Raw genomic sequence first — 18,929 nt, forward strand, 5'->3', positions numbered from 1 at the left:
GGAGGAGAAAGAAGGAGAGGAGGAGGAGGAGGAGGAGGAGGAGGAGGAGGAGGAGGAGGAGGAAGAGAAGGAAGAGGAGGAGGAAGGGAAGAAGGAGGAGGAGGAGGAAGAAGAGGAGGAGGAGGAAGAGGAGGAAAAACTAAATCCATTGTGTGTTCACTAGATTGTGGTCAAATTCCTAGTGACCAGCTTCTTAAAGAAAACTGAATCCTTCCTCACCTGTACCACACCAGAGGCATCAATTCTGGAGAGCAACCCTTCAGCATCCTTAACACAACTGTTAGTTTTTATATCCTTTTAGTTTCGTGATTCCTAACCACAAAGCACTTTTCCCATGGGAAGGAAGAGATAAATATGGATTAAAGGTCATCTTTAAGACCTCCGGCAAACAGGCTAGATTCCAAAAGGCGTGCTAAGGGCCTCATTGACCAGCACTGGACCAGGTTGTGGGGGCACTGCCTTCAGTTGGCTTCAGCTTTAAGCACGGGTGGGTGACAGAGAGACTCCCACTGGCATCAAATAGTTCTGGCTTGTGAGCCTGCTCTGGTTATGAACAGCTGCTGGATCCAGTAAGACACCACCAGGAGTTTGTGTTGCTCTCTAAAAATAAACTAGGGAATCTTAATTGACACTCTTAAAAAGCCATCAATCGCCTTCTCCTGAAATACAGCCATATCTTACTCTATTTTGTGGCTTTTGGAATAAGAGTCTCTCTTATACTCAGCTTTATAAGTACCTCTCAGGTTGTGTCCAGGGAGCCAGAAAGCCAGTGTGATGTCGACAGGATTGATGTTAAGGATGATAAGAAAACTTTTAGGAACTAAGAAAGAATTTCCTGATGCAAATGATTAATACATTTTCAAATACAAGGCAGAAGAGTATGAACAAGCAGGAGAATTTCACCTCAGGCAGCCACCCTGAAATCAAGCAGATTTCAACAGACATGGAAGTTAAGTTTTTTGATAAAACAATCTACACATCTATGAAGAGAGGTTCTTTTTAAAACACTTAAAATGTGGTTCTGTTTTGAAAACCTTTGACTGGGCAAGAGACAATAAAAGGAAAAAAAACTGAAGAAAACCTAGGAAATGGCAAAGGTATTTGCTGTGTTTATCTAACCTTTCTAGAATTTGTTCTGCTGCCAATGTGCTTACACTGTGGTGAGGGCAGAAAAAAGACCAAGTTGGAAAGTCAGTAAAAGTGAAAAATATTTTGAGGTGTAATGTTTATTTGGTGAACATTAAAAAAATTATTTAAAACATTTAAAACGTGGTGTAACTGGATGTTTCAGTGAAATATAGATCTCTGGTAAAAGAGTAGGTCAGATTTAACTTTGATTAGATTAGATTAGATTAGATTAGATTAGATTAGATTAGCAGCTCTGTAGCTAGATATATTATTATCTGTTTTTTTTATTCAGTGATATGGATAAATTGATAATTAAATTATGCTAATCAAGTACTTAGGCTGCTGTTTCCAGACAAAGTGAACATGTGGTCACATTTCTTTTTAATGAGGCCTATATTACGGGCATTCCTATTTCATTGTTTTATGTCGTTGTGGATTTTATGTTCACTTGAGGCAGTGTGCAAACTGTGCTGGAAAACTTTTATATTGTGGAATTCATTAATTTCCCATTGATACTTAAGCCAATAAACATAAAATACATAATGATGTCTTGTCCCTTAGTATTCCCACACGCTCGCCCCTCTTAACTGCCACACGAACGAAAATATGTCGGAAAGCTTTAAAACCTTGCTTTGTGACTTGAATGGATTAGTAATACAAAGTCAGTACAGTACCTATCAAATTGAAGAAGAAGAAAAATAGAATAGCGGTCGGTCTGATCCATGCGGGTTATTTTCCCTTCTGGAAGTGTAGCTGCCCTTTGAGGAGGTCAGATTATTCAGATGTTTTAACATTCGCACACTCTCTGTAAAGTGAAATGTGTCATATGTAGTATCCTTTTTAGTAGAATCCAATAGCGAGAGTGGTTCTAATGGCAGAGCTCAGGTATTGTGAGCTTAGTAGCAGTCACACAGGGGACAGAGCACCCCTACCCAAAGAGCTGAGCGTGCTGCGCTTTGTGGGATTTAGACAGGTCTGTAATTAGAATCACAGGTCTGTGAGGAGAATGCTCCCAAGTGTCCCTAAGGTTCAGAGATCCATAAGGTCCCAAGCAACCTCTGGCTGCTCCCAATGTGATATCCGATGATACACACAGACTTTATCTATCACGGAACTGGTAATTTCACGGTCTTGACCTATTTTCCGCCCTCATCTTCCCCATCGGGGAGCATTTTGAACATTTCCCATCTGTGCTGAGGTTGTGACATCTCTGCTTTAACCTCACTGTTCACAGATTTAAACGAGTGTGGCCTGAAGCCGCGGCCATGCAAGCATAGGTGCATGAACACTTTCGGCAGCTACAAATGCTACTGTCTCAACGGATACATGCTGATGCCAGACGGGTCCTGCTCAAGTATGTCAAGAATCTTAACTGTTTTCTGAGTGCTCTAGGCTTGATTTCTGACATGCTTTGGTAGCCTGCCTTTGGGAAAGCTGCCTCTTCCTCTCTACCCAACAGGATGTGTGAGTGTGTTTGTATGCATGCCCGGGGAACTAAAGATCAAAATAAGAGGTGCACATTTATATACACGGCATTCCTCTTATTGTCCAGGCCAACAGTAAATGGGTTTATAAATTGTATCTAGAGCAGGAATCACATTTTCTAATGTTTTTCTCAGTGTGTTTTCTCCCCGTGTTCTCCATGTCAAAGAATTTTAATGATCACTGGGGCATTGCTTAGAGAGAATCCATCCTGTCTGTTCATAAATGTTTCTCAGTTCATTTTTATAGGATGGTTTAAGAATTATCAAAAAAAACCTATTTTAAGTGGAAATGAATATAACATCAGAAAAAATGATTTTTAAAAATAAATAGGGTCTCATATCCCAGGCTAGCCTTGAACATTTTATATATATCTGAGAATGGCCTTGAACAGCTGGTCAGCTTTCCTCCACCTCCCAAGTGCTGAGACTACGGGCATGCATTGCCACAGTTGGTCTGATGAGTTGCTACAGTTAGGACCTTCATGCATGCTAGGCAAGCACTCTACCAACTGAGCTACACCCCCAGGCCTAAGAGTGTCCATTTTACATATATCTTTATCGGAGAGAATTGTGTGATGTTCTCCGTTATCATTTGGGATGTGTTTCTAAGATGGTCACGACCCTAAACTTCTCTGTAGGCTGAAATTTTTCATTTCTATGATAATCAACAAGTAGTGGCCTGATTTAGTTGAATTTTATATAGAAAATAACAGTACCTAATTTATTTAGTGCTACACAGACATACCACTGGAACTTTTGGTTGGTGAAAATATATTTCAGCTGCATTTGACTATGGTTGCAGAGTCCCCTAACTTTGTGGGGCTCGATAGGGAATCTTCTTTTGTCCTATAGAGGATTTGAATACAGAGCTGAGACAGTTAATTTGATATTTTGGTTAGGAAGAGCCCTTAACTCAAGTAATCTAGAGACAGACCTCAGTTTGACCTGAACAATATGTGTCAGAGAAAGCTTTATCTCTACCTACCAGTCCTTCTAAAGCATCAAAGGGCTGCTCTGGGTGATGATGGGGCGGGGTTACTTTTCAATCACACCATGGTCAGAAAGCATCTTTCCATCTGCTTTGCCCTTCTTAGAAGGCTGGTTAACTGACTCTCTGTTGTTGAGTCCGTGTCACCTATTGCCAGACATGTGAGAAAAGCGCACGAGATACAGATGGTTTCCTCATCCTGGAGGCAGCCGCTCACTCACTCTCTTCTCAGGTGCCCTATCATGTTCCATGGCAAACTGTCAATACGGCTGTGATGTGGTCAAAGGACAAGTCCGATGCCAGTGTCCTTCTCCTGGCCTGCAGCTAGCTCCTGATGGGAGGACCTGTGTGGGTGAGTACACTCATGAAGCATCTGTCAGGAGATGCTGTGGGGTTGACGAAGGCAGTCGAAGGCAGTTACATAGTCAGGTGTGTAGCTGCTTGCTAGGAGATATCAGGTATTTTAGAAGAGGATTTCTGTGAATGGACCAACACAATCTTATTTTTGAAACCTGAAGGACAGGAGGAAGCATGAGACAGAGGGAACCATCCACATGTTCAATAACACTGCAAGAAACAGCACTGTGTTCAGGAAAACTGGATCTCAGTGTCTGTATCCCAGCAGGAAGGGAGCAGTAGAGCTGAGCAGGTCACCAGAGCTGCGTCATTACATATGTTGTAGCACAGGGAGTAGCATTTTCCCAGAACATTGCGATGACAGTTTAGACTGTGGCTGAGTTTGCACTTTCTGAGCTGCAGACTAGCTGTGTAACCTTAGTTAGGAAAAGAACTTCTTTTCTTTGAGCTTGGGTCTCCCTTTTTTTAAAAAATGTAAATAATACTACACAAAACCATTACAAGCGGTAAGTGAAATCATGCGTATAAAGAGTTCAGAAGAGCTCAGCCGAGTCTCCTGCATGGAGCTACTCATTACTTAAGACCCATTTACTGAGTAGTTGCTGTATTGGAGACACTGTGCTAAGTGCTGGCTGCACAGCAACGGACAGAAAGCACATGAGGTTTTGGTCCTTAAGAAGTTGACCTCCTACTGGGGAAGACAGAAAATAAATAATACCCAATAAAATGATTGACTTTGCTAAGTGCTAGCAGAAGGTAGTAAGAGAAACAAAACTAGAAAGAGCCTGTCTTAGAAAATCATCCTTAGGGAATTCCTAAAGTTAGACCGGGGCTGTTAGAACATGCCAAGGGACCGGAGAGGCAACCGGCTAGGAGCACGGGCTGCTCTTCCAGGATTCCCAGCAGTCACAGTGCAGCTCACAACCATCTGTTACTCCAGTCCCAGGGGATCCAACCACCTCTGGCCTCCTTAGGCACAAGACACGCACATGGTACAGATATCTACATGCAGTCAACAGTCGTACATAGAAAATAAAATTTAAAATAAATTTACAGACCCTGCGGAGAGTCTGGAGGAAAGAAGACTGGAAGCCCAGTTCTAGGACTTTTTGTCTCAGTCTAAAGCGGAGGATACTGGGTAGGAATGGGGTGGTGGACGGTGCTAGACAGGTTCCAACATCTTTTAGAGGTAGAAAACTCAGGACTTGGCGGTGGTGTAGGAGTTGTTAGGGAAAGGTTTAGCACACATGCTTCTATTTCAAGCAACTAAGTAGATGGTGTCGTAGCTCCTGCTGTTGGTTGAGAGAACAGAGGAATTCAGTTCAGGATGATGAGGTGAAACCTGGAGGTGTGGAATGTTTTTTTTTTGTTTTGGGGATGTTTCGATGTGGAGTGTGTTGCCAGGGTAGCCAGGGGGATACCAGTTATAACAAGCTCCCATCTTTGCTCTCCTGAAGATACAATTACCTTGTGTTTCTAGATATTGACGAATGTGCAACTGGAAGGGTCTCCTGCCCTCGATTTAGGCAGTGCGTCAACACGTTTGGGAGCTACATCTGCAAGTGTCATACTGGTTTCGACCTCATGTACATTGGAGGCAAATATCAATGTCATGGTAATGAAACCAGCCCATCCCTTTCTTCTATAGCATTGAGATGTCTCCAACTGTGGTCACAGCTGGACTGACAGGGACAGGGGAGGGGAGAGGCATTGAATGAGCAATGTCACCTTAACCCACCAGTCATCCTGGAGCCAGCGGTACTTGTCTGTCCACTGCCGTTTCTGGGGACCTCTGTAATGCTGTGTGTTTCATGTCACCGTTGTCACCTCTGCAGACATTGACGAGTGCTCCCTTGGACAGCACCAGTGCAGCAGCTATGCCCGATGTTACAACATACATGGGTCCTACACGTGCCAATGTAAAGACGGATACGAGGGGGATGGACTGAACTGTGTGTGTGAGTAACGCCCCTTCCCGCTGTCATTTCCTCAGGAAATACAGGGTCGCATATGGGCCATCCCCAAGGAAGATGAGGGACACAATTGGTTATTGAAGGCTTGATTTTTTTATACCTACTGATATCAGCCTGGTCTTCTATAAACAGAAAAATCACTTATTGAGTAACTTTAAAAAAAAAACTTTTTTAGGAAAACACTCTAATGCATTCTAATTTTAAAATCTTTAGAATTTCCTGAGTAAAGTCTAGAGGTTGCTTCCTTTCGGCTAGGAAAAAAGAAGGAGCCTTCCCTGGGAATTACAGCTTGTTGAATCTGAAATAAACAACCATTGTTGGCATTGTATTGTGATAACTGAATATATTCTACATGTTTCTTTTTTTGTGTGTGGTGTCTCTTAACCCTACTACTGAAAATTATTCCAATGTTTATTTTCTCTACGTTTAAAACTGCTTTGCTTTTAAATTTTCCTAAGTTTTCTTTGGAGTATTGGGTTACCAGATAAACATGAAAAATGCATGCTCTTGAAGATGAAAGTTTGACAAACCAAAGGCCAAAATTTGCCACACGTTTCATGTAACACTAGATAATTTTTTAAAATTTCCTGAGTAAAATATTTACTGGAAAATCACAGGGCATAAAATCCTGTGGATTGAAGGGTTTTTGAAGTGTCATGAAGTCATTCCTACTCTGGAGGATATCATTCAGGGCAGATTAAATATTGATTCTTTTTGGTGAAGATTATCAATGGGAAATATTCCACAAATAATTTTTTTGACTTCAGAAGAGTGTCTTTTTAGAAAGCAAGTACAAAATTAGCAAATGTGAAGAAAAGCCAACTATAAAACTAATTTTTTGTGCAAGTTAAATACATCTAAAGTATAGGTGAGGAAAGTTTGTAGATTTCTGAGCACAGTTACATAACACAGGCAGGAGGGGACACAGCACAGACTGCATTTCTTACAAAAGTGTGAGCTTTCCATATTTTGGGAAAATACTGCTTTCTGTTGCTACTGCTTTATAAATATTGAAACCATTTTTGTGAGTCAAATAATACATATTCATTATAGAAACACCAATATATTTTTACATGTATCCTAACACACGCACATTTGTTATTCAGAAAATAACATTACTTCTTATAGACAAGACTATAAATGTGGAAAATAGGTCTCAATTACCATGAGGTGTTTCTGTGTGGTTTTTTTTTTCTTTTTTGGCTCGTTTTTAAGATTTTCTCCGTAAGTATGTGCATGTGTTTTGATTGCACTTTCCTGTTGCAGTTTTTAGAGAGAAATCTTTTCATACTAATTTACATTTTTTGGATTTTTTTTTTTCAGATATCCCCAAAGTCATGATCGAACCTTCAGGTCCAATTCATATGCCAGAGAGAAATGTTACAATCTTAAAGGGTGATGGAGGACACGCTAATAGGATTCCTGATGCTGGAAGTACAAGGTGGCCCCTGAAGACACCATATATTCCTCCCATCCTTACCAATAGGCCTACTTCCAAGCCAACAACAAGACCTACACCAAACCCGACACCACAGCCTACTCCACCACCCCCACCACCCCTCCCAACAGAGCCCAGAACAACTTCACTACCACCAACCCCAGAAAGTCCATCCACCAAACCCACCACTTTAGCACCTGCTACCAGTACCGCTACACGAGTAATTACGGTTGACAACAGGATACAGACGGATCCTCAGAAACCCAGAGGAGATGTGTTCAGTAAGTTGCATAAATTATTATCTTTTTCAAGCTCTATTTATTTTGGATGAGTGTTTTGCCTTCACGTATGTAACATGTACCCTATCCAGGCCAGGTACTCAAATAGGTCAGAAGAGGGCATTGAGTCTCCCAGAACTAGAATTGCGGTCGGTTGTGTGCCATCGTGTGTATGCTGGGAATCAAACCTGGGTCCTTTGCAAAGAGCAGTGACTGCTACTGGGCACCAAGCTATCTCTCCAGCTTCAATTATTATCTTTTAATAGACCCTTTAAGAGTGTTCAACCCTAGGCAATCTTTTTAGTAAATCCAAGTGATAAAAAGAGTTACCTGTTCAAGGCCCATTGAGGGTGACTGACGCATGGTGATAGAAAGCCAAGCGAAGAGTCAGGATGACGGGGCAGAGGAAGGAATGTGTGTAAATGGGGAGGACTCTTACAAATGTCAGGTAGCAGAACACAGATCGGTTCACCATGGGGGGTTCCATATAATACTGTTTAAATGTGGGAAACTTACTATGCCTAATGGTATTTAATTTTTAACCTAACTGTCCATTCATTCGGGGAAGAATTTTGAGCATCCTTTGGGGGCAATAGACTGTGTTAGATATTGGGCTTACAAAGATAAAACTATGTCAGTAAATGAGATTTCTCTAGACTGTTAAGGGAGTGGAGTGTAGGGGGTCAGATTAGTGCTGTGCAACTTTTATGGATTCCTGAGTGCAACTGGACAGAGGGATGGAGGGAGGAGAGGCATTGTTGCTAAAGGAAGCAGAGCAAAGAGGGCACAGGAGCAGGACGCAGTATTGACTACCAACTGGTGGGTGACATCAGGGAGAAGGGGCCGAGCATCTCCCCTCATACTGACTGTTAGCTGGTATAGCACAGAGATGGGTCACATTTAAGACTCCTTGCCCTTGACAGGTACTGAGCAGAGGGTAGAACCCTCAGTGGGGACAGGCAGGTGGGAAAGAAAAGCTGTTCTCTCATTCTCAGACTAAGACAGGTGTGTTCATACCGTCTAGGCTGTGTTTCAATTCACTTATGATTAGCTCACTGTGCAGTCGTAACGTGTACTTCCCCTTTCCCTTCAGGCATTACCAATTTACTCTATGCTTTTTTCCCATGATAGAGCCAACGTGTCACTATATATTTTTTTGACATAAATAGAATACTGATGCTTGAAATTCTTTCGTGTGTGTGTGTGTGTGTGTGTGTGTGTGTGTGTGTGTGTGTACATGTGGGTGTATATCCACTTGAGTGTGTGTACATATGGAGGAAACCAAAAAACAACTTTGGGTGTTATTTCTTAGGTACAGTCAACCATTTTTGTCTTGTGAAACAGGTCTCTCATTGGTCTGGAATGGCCCAGTAGGCTAGGCTGACTGGCTCTCAAGATATAGGGATCCATCTCTGTTGATTCTCCAGTGTGGTGGTTACAAGTGTACACCACCAGGCCTAGCTCTGTATTTTTAACCCAGTTTCCAGGGGTTCAACTTGAACACTGTACTGACTGGACCATCACCCCAGCCCCCACCCCCCATGATGGTTGTTGTTCTTCACAAGAGAAGACGTAAGCTGGATTTTGCCTACATAAGGTTATCAGGGTTTTGTTGTTGTTGTCTCTTTTTGGTTGTTGTCCATTTTTAATTTTAAAAAAAGACTGTATGTAAGGCATCACTGTTTCCTGCGATGAACTTGTACCCTCTACCCCAAGTCTTCTGTCTCCTGGTGTATAGATCCAAAATCTGCCATACATCCATAATCTAGATGATTGTGAAGTAGAATATTTTCCAGATTTTTAGAAACAATCAGGGACGGGTGCTGTATGTTTCACAGTGAAGGATTCTTTCCACAGTAAAATGCACTGATGGTAACAAAAGGACATTTTTATTAACATCACTTAGATGTTATCCATTTAGAACTGTTATCTCAAGGTATGTGTCTGTTTCCTAGCTCTTCAAGTTGGTTAAAATTTATTTTACAATTTTATCCTATAAAGGTCTGTCTGTCTGAAAGTTCATAATTTTTTTGATGTAAGGAAGACTTTTGAAACAACGTGGGCTTGCAAAAAGTAGCAGCAACACCAACATTTTGTTCCCTTGGTACTGCTACAAGAGAAAAGGGTACAGAACGGCAAACTTTTATTTTAAACTTCAAATAAGTGGTTTTTGTGATAATCACCATAGTCTCTGGGCTTTTTAATTTGGGGCCTAGAAACATTACTAAAGTAACATTATTTAATATCCAGGAGTCTTATTCTTATATGGCATAGCCTTATGAGGATGCTTAAGTCACCTCCGTTATATCCAATGTTCCTTCCTATATCCCAGATCAGAACTGACTCGTCCTTGTGTTTAACCTGAATTTATGAAATCATATTTTTGTAGACTCAGAGGTCATGGCACTGGGCTTTTGTTTTAAGATTCACTTCCCATGTACTTCAAGAAATACTTTAGAAAATGAAGCACTTCCTTCTAAGTAATTTGAAGTTTGTTTCTTGTTGCAGCTGTATTCCACTTCTTGATTATGATAGCCTTCCAAATGACCCAGTAACACAGGGTAACATAGCCACTGACAATAAACATGCTCAAGAAAATTCTACATCCAGTGTGCTTTTAAATTTTAAGCCTGATGTTGAGACTTAGTATAAATTGTAGAAGCAGAATATGAAGGCAGGCTGAAGCATTTGGAATGGTTCCCTCCAGGACTCTTTTTAGAATACACTGAATCAGAAAGCCTGGTTTTGCTTCAAATCTCTGGTATTTATGAGTTTGTAACTTTGCTCAAATGCTGTTTCCTGCCTTGTCAGATGATAGATAGCTCAGGCCTTCCTTTCCACCAAGTGGGTTCAAGATCAGAGGAAATTCAAGTCAAAAGTGTATGAATAATGATTACATACTATGCTTATTTACTTTAACCATAGTGAGAAGAATAAACATATTAAAAAGTCACCTTTCATGTAGGATATGAAATATTAAGCACCTGTTTTGAAACGAGAGTAGTCTAGACCACTGGTTCTCACCCTTCCTGATGCTGCAACCCTTTGATACAGTTCCTCATGTTGTGGTGACCCCCAACCACAAAATTATTTTCATTTCTACTTCATAACCATAATTTTGCTACTGTTATGAATCATAATGCTAATATTTTTGGAGATAGGGGTTGGCAAAGGGGTCGTGATCTACAGGCTAAGAACCTAAGCCTAAGGGCTCCTAAAGATTTTCTTGTTAATAGGACTAGAAAGCTAACCAGATGCATTTTCAGAGCTAATTGAAAACTAGCTAATAGGCTGGTTTAAACTGTACTAATGTCCCTGACAAAGCGTGACATTGTTTTTCTTCCATCACTGGGACAAAGCAGTGTTTCTCTAAGCATGTTTCATAGGCTATTAGCTACCTGAAACGTTATACAAGTTCTGAAGTCAAACACATTAAGAAATACCAGGTTTAGCTATGCTAACTAGGTGTGTTAGCTGTCAGGCTCCTCAAAACTTTACTACTGTGCTAATGTCACTGTAAGTCTCTAGGAGAAGCTTTGTACAGGGTATAACATCTTCAGATAGATTTATCTATTGCATTATTTAACTCATTGGATTAGAATTCTCTGCAACCAGTTTTCTGGTTAGGTCTTGGCTGAACTAGGCAGTATGGAGACCACTCACCTCAGTAACCAAGAGTCCTGACTAAGTAGCTTGCATTGAATGCCATGCTGAGACTAATGAGGCTGTTCTTAGATAGTCTGGTGGAGAGAATCATGTACTGAGCAGACAAGCACAGAAAACTAGATTTAAACGGTAGTGTGCCTAACTGGATACAGGGGATCACTAGAAAAAGGACTAAACACAAAAGCAAGATCCTTCTGTCCACAGAGGTAGGAAGGTAAGAGCTATGATAAAACAAGGAAGATAAAGGTCTTAGCAGAGGAAGTTGCAGGAGGCTGTATCCTGATCTAATAGTATAATAAATGAAAGAAAAGACACATTCATTTTAAAAGTTACTTGGAAAAATATCCATGTTTTAAATATGTTAACTGAATAAGTAAATATATATGTATGTATATAATTTTACCCCAAGTGGATATAAAATACATGATTCCATATGTTTGGATGTATATGAAAGTCAGGAAGAAAGAAATTCCAAAGTAATAACCATGGATATATGATATTTCTGGTGCTTTGAGTGATTTTCATTACCTTCTTGTTATCCCCATGCAGGGATTTTTAAACTCCCCATTGTCTTTATGGATAACCACAATTTACTGTAATGATGACTCTTTATGAGAGGGTAGTGGTAATAGACTCCTCCTCTCCCCAAGGTAGAAAGAAGAAAGGGGTTGAAGTTTTTGAGAAGGTACTCCAGGGATTCTGGTTCTTCATCATGCCAGTTTCATTTGAAACATTTCTAGTTTTTCAAATGCTATTATGGGTTTTATTAACTTCTAACTCCTCAAAAGATGTCTTTAGAATAGAATGCGCCATAACTGGCCAATTTCAGCCGAAAGACTCAGATCACTAAAAGGAATATAGTATCACCTGGGCCAGCAGACATATTTTTCCCCAAAAAATGTTTTCAGAATTCAGGATGAACTAGAATAAACAAGAATACTTCCTTAAGATTCTTCTGGAGCAGATGCACTCATGCACACTGTCTCGGGTCTTCAGTGTGTGTATAACTTGTATGTGAGCCTTATTAAAATGAAGATGCTAATTCAATGTGGCTAGGAGAGGATCTCCGACTGCATTTTTCACACACTTCCAGGTATGCTGTTGCTATATCTGCAGGCCAGATTGTGTGGCAGGGTTCTCTAAGCCCCAGTGGCAACCTCTATCCAGCAGAACCGCGTCTTGCACAAATACAGAATTAGCCAGATGTAGAATGTTCAAAATACAATAATTGCAAAATAGGCATTTACCACCTGTACCCTATAAAACAAAGGGAAAGATGTTATAGACTCAAGATTATAGAATGTAATGTAATTAACCCCCGCCGCATTCTTCTCTAAGTGGCCTTATCTGAGAAGCAGTCTTGTTGCTGCCACCCACCTTTGTAGAATAGGTGAATGAGATGAACACCCAGGTAGCAAACAAGAAATGGAAAATCGCTTCCTTCCTCCTAGTACTGCAATGGGACACCATGATGTCCTTGGGGGTTTTGTTTTGTTTTGTTTTTATATTATTTCTCTTCTACAGATTTTGTAGTCTGTAGATCCCAGCATTTTTAGCCATGGACATATTTTAGTCTCTCTTCTCATCTTGGTGCTGATTGAGTAAATGATTGTTTCGGCCGAAGGATGAGAAGGTCCTTGGACTGCAAGGCCTGCGGAGGCTCCGGGACCACACTAACACCTCCCCAAGATTAAATCTCTACCAGTTCTTTAGAGACCTGAGTTGCCGCTGCTCTCAGGTCAGGGTCCAGTGCTATGGATTCTGAGAGTTTTTAAGATTTTTTGATTTGTATTTTAATGGGATTCTGTGGTGACTGGTGAAGAAAAAAAAATGTCTCTTTTCAGAAAGTATAAATTGAGTTCTTAGTGAACGACGTGAACTAGGTTCAAGATCTGAAGTTTTTTAAAGCTTCATGTACATTTGCTTATAGAGCTATAATTAAAAATGGCTGTGTTTGGGGCATGTTGCCAAATTCTTCTGTCTGTTTCTGCATCTGAGTATTGAGGTAGTTGTCGTATGTATTTCACTGGGCGGCTCTGGGAGTTAGATGGGACAGTCCATGCAAAACATGTGTCACGGTGATTACCTCATAAGAACATTAGCTGTTTCTATGACCACTGATGCTGAATCCATTCGTACAGTAATAACAGCCTCTCCTAATAATTCATAAGAGAAACCATATAGTCTAGCGATGACTAATTTTTTGACGCTTTTTATTATGGCTCACTTCAGTTTTAATGTTATTTTTGGCTAACGCTGTCTTTTCAAAACGAATTGATTTGGTTTACAAGTGGGAGCAGAGAAAATGAAAATAGAAACGAGCTACTTCGCATGTGCTTTGTTTATACCAAGTAACCGGAACTTTGTGTTTAGGTCAGGTATTTCATAGCACATGCAAAGTTAAACAGATGTTAAAACCGAGACCACACCCCCAGCTGCTTCACTGTGGATTTAATGGCAGTTGTCTCCCAGAGATGAATCTGTCCAGATGGCAAGCTTTTAAATGAAAGGTTTGATGAGGTAGCAGACACAAAAGCTCCCCTTCCTCTTTTGATTGATAGTTTGGATGAGTGGGCCATACCTCTCGTGTACAGTAGGTGGGCTGTATACTCAGGCATGCTCTGCTCAGTTCAAGGAGCCCTGTTCGGCATTGACTCAACACCTGTGTGGTGTGCACATGGCCTGGAGGAGCCTAGCCTTTGTGGTTTGCTTTGGCTTAGAAGAGGGCAGGAGGACCAAGCCTGTGGGATATTCTCTTGATTTTTATAACCATACTTAGTGAAGAACCAAGATTTAGAGTCTCGGTCTTCTTAGAAGTTCCCTAGGCAGTGCCTTTGAGTTACTCTGAAGCTTTCTAAAAGACACACACAGTCTATGGGGAGTTGGGGTCTGCCACCACTACAGGCTCATTGCTGAGCAGCTGGGGCTGTGTTTCACCAGGGAGGTAAGTTCTGCCAGTTCTGTTCATTGCTCTCAGGCTGTCTTCTGACCTGCAAGTCGTCCCTATGGGATAAAGTGCTGGCAAGCAAGATCTTATTTCTGTAGGGACTCAGCAACCCAGTTCTTGTTTCAAGCAGCCAACGTTTGCCTAAGTTATTTCTTGAATAAGAATAAGGAGATTGCAAACTCATCTCTGATCTTTTTATTTCCTTCTCTCTGCTTAGTTGTTATGCATTTGGAGTGGGAGCAGGCGGGGGAGGAACAAATACTGCCCCATAAACCCTTTACTGTTCATTTCCATCCTCCATCCTGTTGGCTTTTAAAATATCTAGGTGGATTTTATCCCCCACCTAAAAGACATTAGAATAGAATAGAGTTAGATACATCCATACCTTTCTCTTCAGTGCAGCAACTTCTAAGCATAGAAAGAATTCAAGACAGGGTTATCTGTTATCTTTAGTTCAACAACAAATGCCAGAATTGGCCTGGGCAGTATCATACAAACTACCTTAAACAGAGCCTGAGTATGAAAACCTGCCTTTGAGGAATAATGCTTACAGGTTTGCAAGCAGCTTGGCAGTGGGAGGTATGTGCGGTGGTATTTACATTTTCTTCTCTGTGTTTACTCTTAAGGTTTTACTGGGTAAAAACTGCAGCTGACTACTTGGGAAATCTTACTTTTCAATGTAGACTCTATGTGGATATGATCACAACTCTGGAGATACTATGAATAATAGAATTTACCAAGACAGCAGTTTTTGTGTGGACTCCTTCTTTTCCCAGCTGCTTTCCCCACGGGCACTAGGATGCTGCAGCCATCATGAGACCGTCCTGTGTCCTTAGCCCACTGCGATCACACTTACATCCCGTAGTCTTCATCTTTGGGCTTAGTGCCCTCTATATCCCACAGTTGTTATCAAGTGGGATTAGTACTGTCTGTATCCTACAGTCTCCATATCTGGTGTTTCTTTAGTTATACAGATGGTTGTTAGAAACAATAAGCAATATTGATCTATTATCTATCATCTATCTATCTATCTATCTATCTATCTATCTATCATCTATCTATCATCTATCATCTATCTATCTCAAACAAGAAGCAAGATTGATCTACCTCTATACACGTCTGTCTGTCTGTTTATATAGAAACAACAAGAAAGATCTATCTATCTATCTATCTATCTATCTATCTATCTATCTATCTATATTCATCCATCCATCCATCCATCCATCCATCCATCCATCCATTCATTTTGAGACTGGGCCTCACTATATAGGGTGAGGGTGGCCTGTAACTCCCTAAATAGGCCACATTGGCCTTGAACTCGTACAGATCTGCTCACTTCTGCCTCTCAAGTGTTGGGATTAAAGCCATCTACCACCACACCACCAGAATGTTTATTGGTGCAATATTGAATAATGTCAGAAAAATGTTGGAGAATGTTTTAAGCATATGAACATTCTTTATATTAAATGTGGTTAGATATAAATGCTTTCTGCTTCCACTTTCCTCCTTGCCAGTCTCTAAGCTGCAGCAGAATGATAATTTTACCAGGCAAACCTTTCCCATCCACCACTGTAAAACAAAACAAAACAAAACAAAACAAACAAACAAACAAACAAACAAATAAAAACCCTTTAGTGTGTCCAGTTCTACCAAGATAAAATCAAGCATTTCAACAAGGCTTTAAACAGTCATTGTATAGCTGCAGTTTCATTTGGAGCTTTTCCTCCTGTGCTCTGCCTCTCCCCCAAGCTCTTCAACTGACTGGGGGTTCACCCTTTTATTCTCTGGGGCCTTCGATCATGAAATTCTTCCTTCAGATCTTTATACAAACATTACTTCTTAGAGAGTTTCAGCATCTCCCCTTCCTGGGTGAGCTTTACCAGGCTTTACGTGCCAGGCCCACACGTAAGCACCATCTTCTGCTTTTCCATTAAAACCCCATTATGTCCATCTTCGCCTCAGGAATGTAGGTTGGCTGAAGGTAGGCGTAGAATCCATTCACATGCTTAGCCCAGTGACTGGGGGACTTTGAAGGAAAGAAAATGAATAGACAGGAAGATTGCTAACATCTTTTATTCTTTTTAATCTTTATGACTACACCATTCTGGTTCTAAGAAAGTATCAGATATGTTTCTGCTTATTGTGTACCTACAGTGAGTACTAACCAACATATCAGGCAAGGAAGAGGAGTGAAAAACATGTGCAAATCACTGCTGGTCTGTTCTCAGGTATTTTAATTAATATTTTCTACATCCATTAAAATTGCTCTTTTGAAAGAAAGTATTTGGATTTCACAGACATTCCAGTTTTATAACCTAGCTTATGTCAGACATCAAGACTATTCAGAGCCCTTTGATCAAAATGCATACAAACATGGGATCTGTAACTGGTGTGTAGTAATGTCTTAACAAACGTCTCCTTTTTCAGATCGTTTAGGGTTTGTTCATACTGAAACCTTTTCTTTTGAACAGCCTCAAAATATAAAATCATAAAAGACTAAACAAATCAGCAAATATAAAGATCATTTAATTTTCAGCGATCAGACTACCACATTATTAATATATTCCTTACGACCCTATTTCCTAGTCTTTAAGAAAAACATTTTTAATATGTTGTTGAGACACTACTCAAGTTTCCATGCTTATTTCAGATGATGCTTTCACACACTATTACATATGTCAGGCTGGGTACTGTACCCTCTGTTGACACTTCAATGTGGTGTTCTTAGTGAGCCACACTGATATGGTGAAGAAAGTCAATAACCTGGCAGGGATCAGAGTAGAGCACACAGCACTCGCTGTAAGTGTAGAAGAGTGCTGGGCATATCAGGCAGGTAAATCTTTTGGAATGCATATCTGTGATCATCACTGTTTATTAAATAATGGTTGGAATTGTCTGAAGTCTCAGCGAGCCGTCTGAGGCTTTGCTAGTGCTCTTTTGCAAAAGCTTCATCTTGTCCCTTTCTCTTTATCCATGTCCCATGGCACGCTCTCTACCACTGCGTGCCCAAAGCATCATCATCACCCTGGCTTTGTGCTTTTTGCCTGGAAAGCTCTGCCTCTTTCCCTTTCAGTTTCCAAAATTCTGTCCAGGAAAAACCTCCTGAACTTCCTTGATAAAACAGCCTCACGTGTCAGAGCACCCGGACACAGGAGACAAACAAATGCCATTGGACAGCCCTTTCTGAGGGTGGGATGGGGGAACTGTCATGATGCCCTCAGAGTCTACACCACAGGGGTTGAGCTTTTCCATTTCAGAGTCATTTCTGTTACTGAAGAGAACAAACACACAGTTGTGTCCTAATGTTTTTTATAGCATCATGAGAAACGAAGCACATTTACCTACAATGTTGTAGGTAATAAGGAAGATGTTCTCTAAGAGGCTGAGAATGAGGAAAGGAAAGCTGTCATTGGATGTTAGTGCTGTCAGTCATTCAGCAGCCCCAGGGACCAATGAACAGTCTATCCACATCCATCTTCTGTCTCAGCTCAGATTCTGTCATCCCTGTCAGTGTGTGGGGTGTTTGTGTGTGTGTGTGTGTGTGTGCTATGAAATAGGAAGGTGCTCCCATTTTGACTTTTGAAACAAAAGTAGGGGAGCAGTATAGCTGGAGTGAGCTAAATACAGTTGCTAACAGTACAAGAGTGTCGGTTTTTAGAAGTCCTGGCTAACAACAGTAACCTAACTACAGAGGAAAAACCTGTTTGAATGTCATCCAATTTACGGTAGTCTATGTCTTTTATTCCTTGTCTTGTAAAAATAAAGGGTTAATTAAATTTCTGGCAAGAGAAGGGAGTAAGGACTCCTTGGCCTCTGGTCAAGAATTCCCCTCCCGACCACAGCTTTCCCAAGCTTTCTCTGCTCTCTGACTCAGCTTCATGCATCTTCGGGGAACTTTTTTCTTCCCTGCCCCTTTTCAATGTCCGTTTATCTCCATGTTTGATGTCAGTGTCTGTCATTAGACATCAAGCTCCATAGGATCTGGCTCCTTGTTGGTCTTGTTCAGTTTCCTCGATGTCTCAGTGCCCACCATGGGGCCTGCCGTTGGGTTAGAAGTCAAATATACATCAAGTCAACGCGTAAACAAGGGTTTAAATGAATCAGGCCTCTTGACATGCATTCTGAAGCTCTAACCCACTGGTGACATTTGATGAAGCGTGTTGACAGAGAACATGAGTTTCTGACAGGATCTTTGCAGTCACTCAGTGATCACCAGATCAAGCCCTGGAAATGCCATGTGAGTCAGATGTGATTGATGTCATTGAGGACCTCAAAGACTAACAGAGAGATAGACTATGTACATGCAGTGGGTGGGTGGGGGGTGTATGCACACATAAGTAAACCACACACACACACACACACACACACACACACTCCTTACAAGTGCATATTACAAAAGAAATATGGAAATAGGACTATTGGTGACCAGTGGAGAAGAACTTAACTCTGCCAAGGGTAGGAAACTTTTCAGAGCTTTCTCTGAGATTTCTGCTGGTCCTGAAAGGAAGAGGGGATGCTTGTTCAGGTTAATTAGTAGAAACAAGAGGACCAGTGTCAGGGGTGTGGAAATGGACTGCATGCTCGGACAGGGTTGTGTATTTTGTTGTGTGGATGGTTAATGCTCACCAGGAAACCTCCTGGATTTGATCATATAGGAACTGAGGAACCTG

The 18,929-nt window shown here is 41.0% G+C and overlaps 1 protein-coding gene across 4 annotated transcripts in view; it reads left to right on the forward strand.

Moving 5' to 3' along the window:
- The window catches only part of Npnt (nephronectin), a 66,399-nt gene that overhangs the window by 37,601 nt on the left and 9,869 nt on the right, over positions 1 to 18,929 (forward strand). For all 4 annotated transcript variants that reach the window (XM_028760354.1, XM_028760357.1, XM_028760355.1 and 1 more), the window contains 5 exons: positions 2,363 to 2,482; positions 3,833 to 3,952; positions 5,438 to 5,572; positions 5,793 to 5,915; positions 7,254 to 7,649. In XM_028760354.1, the coding sequence (XP_028616187.1) occupies positions 2,363 to 2,482; positions 3,833 to 3,952; positions 5,438 to 5,572; positions 5,793 to 5,915; positions 7,254 to 7,649 (894 nt within the window). The remainder of the gene's footprint in view (positions 1 to 2,362; positions 2,483 to 3,832; positions 3,953 to 5,437; positions 5,573 to 5,792; positions 5,916 to 7,253; positions 7,650 to 18,929) is intronic.

Source organism: Grammomys surdaster, unplaced genomic scaffold (genome assembly GCF_004785775.1).
Source record: "Grammomys surdaster isolate TR1022 unplaced genomic scaffold, NIH_TR_1.0 126531, whole genome shotgun sequence".
NCBI lineage: Eukaryota > Metazoa > Chordata > Mammalia > Rodentia > Muridae > Grammomys > Grammomys surdaster.